The sequence below is a fragment of the Crassostrea angulata genome, chromosome 4 (assembly GCF_025612915.1).
Source record: "Crassostrea angulata isolate pt1a10 chromosome 4, ASM2561291v2, whole genome shotgun sequence".
Taxonomy (NCBI): Eukaryota; Metazoa; Mollusca; class Bivalvia; order Ostreida; family Ostreidae; genus Magallana; species Magallana angulata.
Genome location: NC_069114.1, coordinates 48,206,898 through 48,221,902, shown reverse-complemented (window position 1 = coordinate 48,221,902; position 15,005 = coordinate 48,206,898). Strand labels below are relative to the sequence as shown.

The following is a 15,005-nucleotide window of genomic DNA, read 5'->3' as shown; positions in this document are numbered from 1 at the left end:
CTGAATGTTTGCAAAATATTGCAATTTCATATACAGTATACTAGTACACTGCTTGACCGGCGGGGGACCCAGGAATTCTATTCTTGTTCTGTTTTGTAGGGCTGGAATGATATGTGTGTACCTGTCTAATGACCAGATGTCTACTGCACTGAACAATTTTGATGACGTCGTCGTCTCCAACATGGATGATCTGACCACCTACGCTTCAAATGTTGTCAAGGTTGGCTATCCATACAGACAACACAACACCTTAAAAAAAAATTCCTTTCTTTTTACTCATTGACAAAGTGTAAAAATATAGATATTTGTAAAGCACCTCTCTCTCAGTGCTCTAGAAACAGTTTAAAGCAGTTTGTGTTGCAGGAAAAGACACAAAATATTGATATGCATTAAGTTGAACATACTGTAGATTGGCGTTATTAATAATCAGGATGGTTTTAATTTTACCATGTTTGCGATATACACCATTTTAACAAGACCTTTGACTTTCAATAGGATGGAGCTATCTTTTTCTTGCATCAAAACAAGTTAAAAATGATGCTGGTTTCAAGTGAAATATGCATTTTAAGATTGCATAGCCTTAGCTCAAAGGCCAGACAAATCTTGTTATATATATAATAATTTCAAAGAGCAAATGTGAAAGCTGAGTGGCCAATGGCAACAATGAAATAGATTGACACAACTATCCAAATTTAAGTGGAAGCTCTAGTTAAAATGGTTCTTATTATCTTGCAGCATGAAATTAAAACCCTTTTGATCGGTACTTTTTGAGAAATTGTGAAATTTTAACACCAAGGAATTAGACCAACTTACAGTAGTTTGTATTGACAGCTTAGCTGACAAACGTTTCTGTTGAATTCCTCATCTTCCAGCAGGCTTAATTTTTTCATTCTTCTTATTCTTTTTTAGGAAACAAAGTATATTGTGAATACCAACTTTAATTTTACCACGTCTGTCATAACAAGAGATCTGGATAGTAAGTGAACTTTTATTAATTACCTGGTAATTACATATTACTTAAAAACTACATAGACCCACTAGATATATCCAGTTTGAAATAAATACAAGTACTTTAGATTTACTTAGGTGAATGCTTTGCAGGTATCAAATTCTTTTGTAATATTTTATTTGATAGCAAGATTTTTTAATGTTAATTGTAGTGCACTAGGTAACAAATTTGAATTTATTATAAGTACTGTGCAAGTGAAGATCTTGTTACTGGTGCACCAGTCTCCTCATCTCCTAGCAATATTCATGCATGTATGCCGTTACATAGAAACTGAATTTAGTATTCATGTATTAATATAACATGATTGATGTCTTTTTATTGTAATTGTTGACATATAGTTAGTGGTATTTAAAAATTCATGTGAATTATGCCCAATGGCATGCAATCGACCGTGCGTTCTTTAGTCTGCATATAAGTGTAAATTCACTACACCGTCTGGTTATTACGTAACTTCTGCTTCGTAATCACCATATTACATTTTTCATGCTTCTGTAAACAAAAGGCTGATCAATGATGGATTATGTTGATAACTTTTAAACAAAAGCTATAAATTAATTATAATTGGGCACACTAAATCTCCAGTTATATACCTAGCTGTTATTCTTAGAATTACTGATCAGATAAGGGATTTATAAAATTAGTATTCTTTTTTTTTGTGTAATGTTATTTTAACTGTATTTTTTAAGTGCCAGTCTTGACTCTTACTAATATTAAAAGGTATAAGCAATGTGATTCATGAATTCATTGTCTCTTTGTATGTATGTGTGTGTGTGTATGTAAATGCATAACATATATTAACCTGCAGGGAAAAATAATTTCAGAAGTATTTTTAAACAAGTGCTTTTTACATTTTGAATTTTCTGTAAGCTCGATCTTTTATTAATAGAATCTATGATTAAGTGCTCTATCACTATTAATTAAAAAAAAAGTTTTTACTTCCATAATGTCTAGTCAGTTTTTTTAAAGGTTTGTTTAACATGTACTGGACTATAGTTTTCTTTGAGCCATGTTTGATTTCGTTGATGATTTGTTTTACAGATCTAGGCTACGTTTTGGGTATTCCCATCAGAACAACACTGAAGACACAAGGCAATTTGGACACAGCTATATCCTCAGCCAACAACCTGGTCACAAGTAAATAGTTAGCCAGTGTAAATAGTTAGCCAGTGTAAATAGTTAGCCAGTGGAACAGTGATTTTGTTGTTCAGTGTCTGTAAATCTCATTATGGGGCATAGTGTAGATCAATCTCATAAGTCTATCAAATGCTTCTTGTGACAGGGGTTACACAGATAGCAGCAGCTCTGACGACCTTGAATACGACCTTGGGAGATGTGAAGGTGAAGGCTGAAATATTGAGTTCCAATCTTACTACCCTAAAAACTGACATAGACGCTGCAATAACGGGTGCTGGGTGTCCTAGTGGCCCAAACTGTCCAGATACCAGTGGGGTAGTCATGGGATTTGATACAAATGATGTAAGTACCACCTGATATTTTGATCAATTTTGATCAATTTAACGAGGCCAAGTCTAAGGTTTATTTCTACCCTAGATAATTTGATGAAATTTCTTACATGTTGATTAACTTCTATATCCATTATTTTATCCCTGGGAGATGGTCTTGAAAGTTATCAATTTTTACTCTATGGGAAATTGTTTTCCAAATTTTTTTTGCGTTTCTGCCCTTAAGGTTTTTTTTTATTTCAAATATATGAACACGATTGTAAAAAGTCACCAAATAATGAAATTTAAAAAATGTTTACCTCATGGTTTGGTCAAGGGATAATATAAAAAACGACCCCCTTCCCAGCAAAAATGGCATATTGCAGTATGGGTTTACAAAAATTCATTTTTAAGGAAACAACACTTTTAAAATGCTAATATGTTTCTATTAATGCTCTGTCAATAAATTCTTTTCCAACAATCCAATGCCGCCTCGAATAATAAGCTAATCATACTTTTTCTTTGGCTATATGCATAGTTTTATTTACCGAGAAATGATGATGAGTTGGTGCCATTTTAGCATTTTACCCTATCAAAGTCATAAAATTACTATTTCTCAACTATTACACTTTACATATATTTATTTATTAACTTTGTATAAAAACACAGTACAAATTTTTTTTATTAACTTTGCACTAATGGCTGCTGTACTCGGCCTCGTTATAAGGTTAAATATAAAACATAAATTGAAATATTCTTCATAACTTAGTGATAGATTTTAGAACAAAGATGTCTTCCGATTGAAAAAAATATGTGTGACATGTTAAAAATTGTAGTTTCCAGAGTTTGACCTTGCCAGTACATTCACTGATATCAGTGATGTTTTGGTCTTTTTCTGATATCTGTAATACATGTATATGAAATTGATAAATTGGTTGATTTGTTTATCTGTATAGTTCCCAGACATCAGTGGTCCATTGTCCTCCATATCATCTGTTGAAAATCAGAACTTGTCAGCCATAATCATTCAGGTATACAGCCTCTGTGTTTTTTCTTATTTTAGATAACCATGTAGTTTTTAAAGTGACTATTTCTCCTCAATTATTTTATAATCAGATTTATTGTACATATACATGACTGTGTTTTGCAGGCCTCGTCTGAAATTGAGAACATTCCAGAGAGAGTAACAAATGAGACAAGAACAACAGTGTCAGGTATGGAGAAGGTTGTGTTTCTTCTCTTTAGAAACCGTTTACATGCAGATGGATGTAAATTTATTTTAGCAAATTTTTAACATTATTGTAAACCCTAATTTTTCGATGTATGATTTCTGTTATTATATGGCTAAAATTTATTGTAAGTCACAGGTTCAAAATCAGATACTGTAAAATGAGAAAATATGGCAAAATACAAATTTTTGCGCCTATGGCGCAACAGCCACTAAGAGCTAAAATCAATAGAGCGCTAAATATTTTCCAGATGTATTAATTAAGATTTTTTAAGTTTTTAAAACAAAAAATTCAATCCCTTTTGAAGAGACAGTATGGCGCATCTTATTAAAAATTTGACATGAAATAATTTTCAGATAGGTTTGGTATTTCTGTACTACTAATAAATGGATAAACTTTCAGAAAATTACAAATTTCTCCCATGAAATCAACCTTATCATTTCATTGAAATTAATAATTATTTATAACCCATAAATATTTACATTGCAACGTGATACGGGGTTCCACCTTCTATCTTCAATACTATATAATTACACATACGTATTTACTATAAACAGAACATATGCAGGGCTCACCAAGATTCAGGTTTGTTGATAGAAATATGTCTTTTTTACATCTCCCAGGTAATATTGTTCAAAGTTTTTAAAATTACGGAACTATTTTATTGTACGCATGAATTTTGTGTTTTTATCACAGGAGTTGCTACAACCAAAATTCAATTTGTAAGCGAGGCCCTTTGAGGAGTTATTTGACTTATTTATTTCTGTTCATTTTAATATGAACTGAAATTGGTAAACCATTAAAAAATTATCCAGAGAGTAATAATTTGTTCCATTCGTTTCAAGAGTCCCTTTTACCTCATATTCCATCATAGCTGCAGGTCTGTAGCTCCCGGTCTGAAAAACTTTGGATGGACGACCTGTCGCGATATACGGCGCACAAAAAATTGCGCTAATTTTGGAATAATTAAAAATACAGTACAGCTGAAAATACATGTGTGAATAACTTCAGATTTACCTATTGTATAGTTAGGAAATAAGAAATAACGTTTATTGTAATAGTTGAAATGCATGAAAATCCCTTTCACATACTTAATTAACGTAATTATGAGCTTCTGGAAATTCAAGGGTCGTACAAACAAGAATAATCTTACATCGTTTATTTGTACCACATGGACTTTGATTGACAGTAATTGACACGTGCTGAAAACTACAAGATCTTCGTCCCACTATGGTCATCATGGAAAACGAGGTTAAAGCGATTCTTTAAATGAAACACATCCTTACTTACTCGATAATTTATAAATGGTTTACCAATTTAGGTTCATTTTAAAATGAATAGACATAAAATGTTAAATAACCCTCAAGGGGCCTCATTTATAAAAATAAATTTAGGTTGTAGCGACTCCTATGATAAACACGAAAAATACATGCTTTACAAAATAATAATTGTGGTTATTTAAAAAACTTTGAACAGTTATTACCTATGAGAAGTAGAAAAGACATATTTTTATCAACAAACCTGTCCAGGAGATTCTTCGCGAGCCCTGCATGTGTTTTGTTCACAGTAAATACGCATGCGTAATAGTATAGAAGGCTGAACCCCGAACACGTTGCAAATTATTTATGTGATAGGTTATACGTAATTATTAATTTTAATGAAATAATTAGATTTATTGCATGGAGAACTTTGTAATTTTCTGAAAGTTTATATATTCATGAGTATTACCAAAATACCGAGCCCGATCGGAAATTTTTTTCAAGTCGGTTTTTCGATTAGATGCGCCGTACTGTCTCTTTAATCTTATTTTCGAACACATTCTGTACAAATATTTGATTTAAAAAAATTCCTTGGACATTTTGCTACAGATATTGTCATTTTACTTACCTCTAATATTCTTTTAAACACCATCATCTGTCCTGTAAAGTGATGTGGTGCAGTTTATTTACATGTAAAAATGGCAACTCTCGATCTCGACCTGAATTTAAATTACTACGGTACATTTTCCAAGCTCAATTAGCGTGTTTCTGGGAAAGTTTGAGGCAAGGAAAGAGATGTACGATATAAGTAAGAAATTGCATTAAATAATTTAATTGTACTAATTATTTTCACAGAATTTGTGTGTAATTAAGGTTAACTAGTCCCCACATAGAGCAGATTTTTGTGTGCTGTTAATTGCAGTTATTTACTTTGATAGGCAGTGTAGCTCCCAGGTCGTCAATCCGAATTTTTTCAGACCGGGAGCTAATTCCATCATACTGTAGTCGGGCAGAGATCTTGTAGTTTTAGGATGTGTCAATTAGAGATCTTGTAGTTTTAGGATGTGTCAATTACTGTCAATCAAAATCCACATGGTTTCTATGGCCTTTAAATTTCCAGAAGCTCATAATTACATTAATTAGGTATGTGAAAGGGATTTTTTTATTCTTCAACAGTCACAACCAACCTTATTTCTTATTTCCTAAAGATACAATGCCATTGGGTAAATCTGAAGCTCAACACCCATGTTTTCATATGTACTGTCTATTTAACTACTTAAGTTGTGCGCTTACCTAATGTTAAGTGTCTATGGTCAAAGGGTGTGCAAAGACCTTGAATAAAGTTTGTAGTTTAAGGGTCAAGGTCATATCTGACCAAAAAAAAAAATTCCTTTTTTCAGAGTATATTTTCCACCTATCCCTATTTGGCTCATTCTTCTCATAAACAGAGCTTTTGAGTAAAGGATGTGTTGTGATCTTGAACCAATTTTCAAGGTCAAATGTGAAGGTTGTAGCAGAATTATATGAAAAATCCTTGTTTGGAGCATATCTTCTCTCGCTTTGCTCCAATCTGGCTCATACATCACCCACATAGTGCCTTTGATCAAAGTGTACGCACTGACCTTGAATAATGTGTGTAGGTCAATTGTCAAGGTCATATTGGATCAGACAAAAATCCCTTTTTAAGAGCATATGTATACTCTCCACTTAGCCCAATTTGGCTAATACTTATACAGAGCTTTTTGGCTAATGGCATACAATGACCTAAAAAAAAGTCAATGTGAAGGTCGTAGCGGATCTCTTTATAATCAGTTTTAGACCGTAGATTATTTACCATTTGATTAATCTTGCTCAGATTGAACAAAAATTCCTGTAAGGGGTAATGAGATTGAATTGGAAGTTCTAAGCCAGGTGGAAAATTGCTAAGTTATAGGTCAAGGTCAAAGCAATGTTCTCTGAAATTCTTTTCATCCTATTGTCCATCATTTAAGTGGGGCCTTTTGAGATGGTCACCATCTCAACACCATCCATACTTTCCAACCTCCAACATGTGAAAATCTGGTCATGACCAGATTTGGAAAGTAAAAAATCTGGTCATAGCGGGTAACGACATTCAAGACATATTTACCATGCGTTTCATAGGTATATACAATAGAAATATGTGTTAAAACTTATGTGTAATACTTTATTGCAAAGAAGCATTTTAACTAAAAGTTGCTGATTTTGAATTTTGTAAAGTGATCTGACACAGAAAATGGTAGGTTGTATTCAGCTAAAAAAAAAAGACTTTTGTGTATTAAAAAAGAATTCTATACATGACTTAGCTTTTTTGAATGTTTAGTCAGATCATTTTGGGCACAAAATCCAATATTCAAATGTGCGTTACATAGAACACAAAAGCCTCGTTTTGTACTCGATTACTTTGTTTTACCTATGGGAATTCATTTCCCCAGATATGTTGATAGGTACAAAATAAAATATCGTTTTCTTTTTGTTGGTTTTGATTCCGCTGGCCCCGATGAAGACCTTTTCTTATTGGAAGCCATCACACTTAATGATTTAAACCTTCGCTTAGTCTAAACAACTCACGATAATAATTACACTTAATGTATCTGTTATAGCCATCGGCATTGTTTATGCGTTACGTAAATCCAAGCTCAGCTTGGGTTCATAACTGGAAGTCAAACGCACAACGTAATGTACGAACCAAATCCGGAGATTTTCGGGTTGTTCGACAAAAATCAGGTGAAAAGCATGACCCGCTGGGTCATAAAAAATAATCGGGTGAAGGGTTGAAAAATCGGGTGTGACCCGACGAAATCGGGTCAGTTGGCAAGTATGACACCATCTCAATGTTGTCTAGTTTTATTTTATTGCTTAATAGTAATTATCATTAGCACCTTAAAAATTGGGCTTCTTCCCTTGTCACTTTCATTTAGCGCCTGGAGGTAAAAATGTGATCAAGCATGGCGATTGTCCATGCTGACTGCTGACAATACTTAATTGATTTATAGCTTTCTGTTTAGCGGGTATGAAAATGATAAGATATACACCCGTTTGTGTTATTTTAATGTAAATTACATGTAATTGTGAAAATGATCCGCTTATTATGGTTGAAACTCTTGATAGCATTCGATAGCCAAAATTTGTTAACTAACAAAAATTACACACCATCACCAATAAATGAATTTTTTTGTATTTTCTGATTACAGAAGATTTTGACAAAAGTAATTGTATGGTTTTCAACAACAGTTTACCATGTACACAAATTAAAAATTAAAGTTACTATGTTCACATGCTTAAGTGAACGTGGAATTAAAGACAGGTGTAACAGTTGATCGAACCAAAAAAATATTTTAATTAACCTTTTTTAAAATGAAAGGTGCGTAAATTTTAAATGCACCAATCTATTTGCACTAGCATTTGCACTAAAATGCATTTACCAAATTTCTCGGTTTACGGTATGTAATTTTCAATGGTCTGAACTAATTGGAAAAAAATTGGATGAAGATATTTCCTTATTTATTTAAGTTTTCCTTTTGCACTAAGAGAATGTTATCTCTGATTCCTGTAAATGATGGTCTTGTTTTTCATACAGACTTGAAGACCATGGTCTCTAATTTTTCCGGTGAAATCGACCCCCTAATTGAGCAAGTAGAGAACATTCAAGACTCCATCTCGGTAGGTTGGCATTCTGACGTTTATTTGGGAAAAAGATCCACATACAAACATCACATAAAAGACTTGAATTTTTGTATCCCTTGAAAGAGAAAAAAATTTGGAATGTCAATAATTATTGCTCATGCTCTCCCAAATCACCTATAAACATTGAACTAACCTTGACCTTTTGCAGACAAACGGGTCCATAGCTGACATCAAGAAGCAGGTAAAGGATATGGTAGATGTTGGAAGTACCTATGATAAGTACAGGTAAGTTCCCTGCTACATGACTCTCCATGAACTATTGAACTAGAAATGTCAAACCGTAATAACATGTAATAACTATTAAAAGGCTTCGTAAATCTTGACCCTTTAATAACTTAACAAAGAAAAAAACTTTTTTTCTTTTAAGGAAAAATATTTGCAAATGTAAATATTGTATTGCAGGTATATGTACTGATGTTTTGCAAGTGGTAGAGCGGTGTGTTAAAAAAATTCTATTCTGTTGATGTTATACAGGTGGTATGGTAAGCTTCAGGTGTACTGTATTATTGTTTTACAGGTGGTATGGTGGCGTGGGTCTGACCTCCATTGTGCTGTTAGTGGTACTCCTACAGATTCTGGGCCTGGGATTTGGCACCTGTAGCCAGAACTCGAACACCCGGCCCACAGAGCGGGGATGTGTGGGTACCTCGGCAGGGAAAATGCTGATGGCGTAAGTCTCACTCCTCCAATACTAAAACCTGTTGATGTTGAGTTACATTTCTGAATCAGTAAATTCAAGGGCTAGGTATTTATAGCATTCTCCATTTCATAATTTGCGGTGTCGTGTTGCAGTTGAGCTTCTTATAAACTTTTTTGGATATTTATTTAACAGATGATACAGTAATGTTTGTTCTCCTTACAACAGGTCTGTGGGCTTCGTGTTCATCTTTTCCTCATTTTGATGTTGCTGACAACCTTCACATTCATGTTAGCAACCCCGCTACACCGGTTCATTTGTGACCCCCTCACTGACTCTTCTCTCAGTGACCTTGACACGGTACATCAATTTTATATGAAATCTATATTTATATTTATTCTTATTTTGATAGTACATGTATATTGTCATGGTAGTTATAACATGGGTCATTAGAAAGATGTTGTTCTGATTTTAAAATCACTTTGATTGGCAGATTGTGGACAAGATATACAAGTTCCAGTATGGTACTTCGAACGGCTCCCTCCTTGGTAAAATGCTCTTTAACAACGCTAGCATTGACCTTAGGGTCAGCAAACTTCTGCAGTAAGTGACCCCCCCCCCCCCCCCATCACTGCATTGTCTGTTTGTCACGCACAAACTCTATATTTGTGTAGGTTCTCATGAAGCTAATGACACACTTGTTTCTGGTTCTCTCCACAGAGATTGTCAGGGAGGAGCTGCTGCCTTTAAAGCTCTTAAACTGAATAACTTGTTTGATGTCAGCACTTTAACTAACTTCACAAAAGTAAGTTGTAGCACCATTACAGTCTCTTCTGTGAATGAAACTCACAGAATATCTTGCCATTATAACACACTTAGGTGTATGGAAGTGAGCGAGAAATCCTGTCTGTCAATGAGTTCTTTGTACAGGAATAATAACAAGCACTAGTAAAAAAAAAAAGTGTAATTTATAACAATTAAATGATTAAACCAATCTTGATATGTGACTATCAGTCATGATACATGTATCGTGATTTGTAAATCTTTCAGTTTCCTCATTATGCTGTTATGTCCTCATTATGTCTGTTGTGTCCTCATTATGTCTGTTGTGTCCTCATTAAGTCTGTTGTTTACTATAGGACTTAAACATTCAGTCAGAGGTAGATAAGATAAACATTGACCTCAGCACAGTCAAGATCCTGACTCCGAGTCTACTGGACCAACTCAACGAAATGAAGAACGCCATCAACGTCAACTTTACCAAGTTCCGAGAGGAGGTAAAACATTTCTATTGTTGCTGATAAAGGTCAGGGTCATAAAATAACTTTGTTGTTAGATCCACATGTCCATGGACTGTACACTGCTGTGTTTGTTCCTATGGTCTAATGGTAGGGTGGATCAAAACAGCTTTTATAGAGACAGACGTGACTGTCAAGATATGTTGATCATTACATTAAATCATACATGTAGTCTTGCAAGAAATATCTTTTAATGCTTAGACTGAGTTTATATTTGAAGATATTCATTTAAAAACAATATTAGGAACTGATTGTTCTTTTAAAAGTATTCTATATAAAATAATAGACAGTATGTAATATGAAATAAACGTCTTAAATTACAATTTATTTGAAGAAAAAATTAACATTTATGATTTGATCTGCTAATCATTAGATGAGATGTGTAACATTCATGATTTGATCTGCTAATCATTAGATGTGTATAACATTCATGATTTGATCTGCTAATCATTAGATGAGATGTGTTCTGCGTTTTATAACTGGGTATGTATAAATCAATGAGATATGTACTTCTGTATTACAGTTGGGTAAATCCACCACCGGACAGAACATGTCTGCCCTCGCTGATCAGCTGGACACTCTTGCAGGGTCGTGTTCTCCCGGTTGTAATGCAGCCACACAGGTATGTATTAATATTCAGCACTGGATATTTTATTTTTATATAGTACATGTAATACAAATAATATAATGTTTATTCCATAATTATCACAAATATAAATATGTTTTGTTCAAATGCTGATTCAAATTTTATTTTATCCATTCAATTTTCTTAAAGGAATTTTTATGAAGTTCAAATCAACTAGTCATTTTTGGGGTGTATTTTTAAAGTGCAAGCATGTACAGAGTATAACAATTGTTCAGCATTCTAGCTACATAAAACGATTTTGTATTTTGCAGACATCACTGCGGGACTTGGCCACCAGAACTCGCTCTATTGAAAGCAACGAACTGGCCAATCTGACAACTGCCTTGGTAAGATTTGTACTGGACCGAGTGTCACAGTGGGTTATCCCCTTAACATGCAAGTCGTAATTGTTGTTGAGGGGACATAGCGTCATTTGTATGTCATTGTGTAGTATGCCAGTGTGCTGGTGTTTAAAATCTGGAAGGGAAGATCGAAAGGAAACCATAGCACTTGGAAATTTTGAATTTTGCATCTTATTAAACACTGTATTGAATAAAATGAAAAACCAAATTCATTTCAAAAGTTTATATCAGTGATTTTTCTTTTGAGATATTGACTATTCAAATTTTGTGAACAAATAAACTTGAGAGCACAAGAAACAAATGGTGAAATTGATTGATAACACACTCTTAGAACTTTTTGGATGGAATTCAGTTGATGCTTCACCATCATTATATAGTTCAAAAAAAGTTCAAGGATTGTTTTTGTTTTTTGACAGACACAGCTTGGGACTGATTTGAACACTTTAGAGTCAACAGTCAATGGAACTGATGTAAGTAAAAAAGACGCACGTCAATTATTAGATTTTATTACCTCAATTCTACAACATCAGGTGCTCATATTAGTAATCCCGCAATATTTTTAGTCGGACACTGATTTAACCAATCAACTTTAAGTTTAATCATCTTTGTACTTAACTTATCCATGAAGTTTAATTGTTGAGTAATTTGAAGGTTATTTCAGAATTTCAAAATTGGTCAAAATGTGTATTTCATGCCAAAAAAATTCAATAAGCCTGTCCAGCTAAAATTATTCAATCATTCATAATGAAACTGACCAGTGATATATCAGAACAAACCTATTCTGCTGGAGTTTCTTTTGCATGGAAGTTAGATCTGTTGCTATGAATGTATAATCTGTTTATTTCAATTTCTAGACGGATGTTGATAACTGCATCAACAACTTTAACATCTCGGAAATATTTGTACAGAACAATGGCTCTGATGTTGTCAAAAATGTAAGTATATGTTGGTGTGCCTTGTTGTAAAGTTATTCCATAAATTTGTTTAGAAAGTTCTTGTAAAACAGCATTGATACAATCAGACAAAGGACACTGAAATTAGAAGTAATATGACACATTGTTGATATGAAGTAATATATTTTTTTAATTTTTTTTTTTTATTTGAATGTAAATTTTTGTTTAGAAATAAAGTTTTTAATACATGTATTAAATTGTTTATATCTCACAGGAGGCCAAAAAGTTTGCTGACCGAATAATTGGTATTGTGACCTCATTTGCTGATGATGCATTGTATGCTGTAAGTTGTCAAGAATTTGCTCCTTCTTGGACTGTTTTACTCTACATTTGGTATATTCCAATAGAAAGTTATCTCAGATGTCTAAGGTTTAAATTATTTCCTGAGAGGGTTTGAAATTTTGGAAGACTTTAATAAGCTTACATGTATTTGTGCATGCTGCCTTAGTCAGTGATGCTTGCATAGATGTATTTCTGAAGTAAGCTTGCTACCTGACGTTAGGGTTCTTGACACAATGATTTTAAGAACATAACCCATTTTTTCATCCAATCGGCAATCGCTAAATATTCTATCAAGTGATGTTTTTCATTGTTAAGAATTTCTCAAATCTCACAGAGACGTGACATTTAGATTAACGGCATAGAGAGCCAAAGATAAAAAAGAGGGGATATTTGATTGGCACAGAATTTTTGTTCAGCCTGTGGAAAAGTGGGTTATAGTTTAAGAAAGTTTGATCATATTAAGTAAAATTTACATAATTAAGAAGGGGCTGGGTCGTTTCGCTCCCTCCGCCTCTTTCTTAATCACATAAATTTTACTTAATATGATCTGTCTATTACTTAAAACAATGAATCTTGTGTGAGTGAGAGGTACATGTTAGACATACCTTTTGTAACACTGTTTTTTCCCCTATGTTCAGCTTGACAATGAGATTGGGAAGTGTACCCCCATATGGAACCTGTACAACACTCTGTTTGTGATCTCCCTCTGTCAATACACAGTGGATTCCCTGGTGAGTGACATCGTAGTGACATCATAATATTTGTCCATTCTGTTTGATTAATATCTGTATTTTCTGACATCTTGTACCCCCCTATATTGTAATGATATCCTGGATATAAGACAGTGAGAGCAATAAATGTAAATTTCAGAAACTGTATGTATTCTGATATTTTTTTTAATCATTTGTAACTGATTGAAAACATTGATATTTATCTATTATTGACATCTGGAGATGAAATATGTGTAAGGTAATAAAAGATGCAGGGTTTTTTTTATATCCACATTTAAATAAACCAGTTTTGAATAAACTTTAAAAAAAAAGGTATTAAGGAGTTTTAAAAAAAGGTATTAAGGAGTTTAAGAAAAATATGCCACTTTCAGATTTTTTGATAGAGAACTTTTATGAATTAGATTAAAAAATGTTGTATTCTTATACATGTACCATATAATTTCATAACAGTACTGAAGAATGCAACGAAATACTTTATTTGACCATGTATTAATTGTTCTGAGAACTATCATGATTTTTGTCGTTGTTTTGCATTTAAAGTCTAATTTTGCCTTGACAGAACGGTTTCTGGTTTTCCTTGGGATGGTGCATCTTTTTCTTCATCCCCAGCATTATTTTCTCCACCAAGCTGGCTAAACATTATCGACGGATGTCTCAACTGGACAATGACTATGAAGATGATAAGTAAGTTAAAGATCCGTCTGATTATAAGGCATTTATTTATTGTTTAATTAGGCAATCCCATTTATCGTCTTATTTATTGATTTTTTGGCAAAATTTGGGATGTTTCAAGGGAAAAAAATGTTTGTTACTGTGGTTTCATCAATATTTGTGGGAACATATAGATTTTTGTAAATGTAAAAATCGGTCCTGGCCATTTTGATTGATGTCACATATATTTCACTTGGATGGACATTTTATTATGTTGCCAAGCTCAACAACGAAGTCCTCAAAAATTTATTGCTCAATGAATATAAATGAAAAAACAGTATTTCATGTATGGGAAAAAGTGGGAAAAAGAATTATGCTTTAAAAACCTACTCCTCTATATGTTATTTTTGATTTTACAGAGATGAGCTCCAGCTTCCAGAAGTTAGCAGGTAAGATTTAAACCTCTGTTTACTAACTTGATTGAAGTCTGTAAAACTGTACTGGTCATACCATATCTACACCCATGTGTGTGTAATGATCACTTTTCACAAGTTTGATTGTAGTAAATGAACACACTTCATATGATTTTATATATTGTTTGCATGATTTTTATGTAAACTGATATGTCCCATTATTAATTTTTCTTATTTCCATTAATATCTGGATCTGGATGGGGGACCTGATATAGATAAAGGTGCCACAGGTTTTGTCCATAAGTGGGTAAAATTAAAGTACTCAAATCTATTTTTTTATGATGAGGTAGCAGTTTACTAAAGTACATGTACCTTAAGAACATGTTAAATCTTCTGAAAAACTAAAAGA

The 15,005-nt window shown here is 33.2% G+C and overlaps 1 protein-coding gene across 1 annotated transcript in view; it reads left to right on the top strand.

The window, feature by feature from the left end:
- LOC128179717 (prominin-1-A-like) overlaps nt 1-15,005 on the top strand; it is a 31,869-nt gene that overhangs the window by 12,758 nt on the left and 4,106 nt on the right. The window contains 22 exon segments of the mRNA XM_052847257.1: nt 100-220; nt 910-976; nt 2,048-2,143; nt 2,289-2,485; nt 3,408-3,482; nt 3,602-3,665; nt 8,538-8,620; nt 8,793-8,869; nt 9,162-9,314; nt 9,510-9,541; nt 9,544-9,641; nt 9,775-9,884; nt 10,002-10,086; nt 10,421-10,558; nt 11,103-11,201; nt 11,477-11,551; nt 11,983-12,036; nt 12,421-12,501; nt 12,734-12,802; nt 13,440-13,532; nt 14,092-14,216; nt 14,603-14,632. Coding sequence (XP_052703217.1) covers nt 100-220; nt 910-976; nt 2,048-2,143; nt 2,289-2,485; nt 3,408-3,482; nt 3,602-3,665; nt 8,538-8,620; nt 8,793-8,869; nt 9,162-9,314; nt 9,510-9,541; nt 9,544-9,641; nt 9,775-9,884; nt 10,002-10,086; nt 10,421-10,558; nt 11,103-11,201; nt 11,477-11,551; nt 11,983-12,036; nt 12,421-12,501; nt 12,734-12,802; nt 13,440-13,532; nt 14,092-14,216; nt 14,603-14,632 — 2,022 coding nt within the window.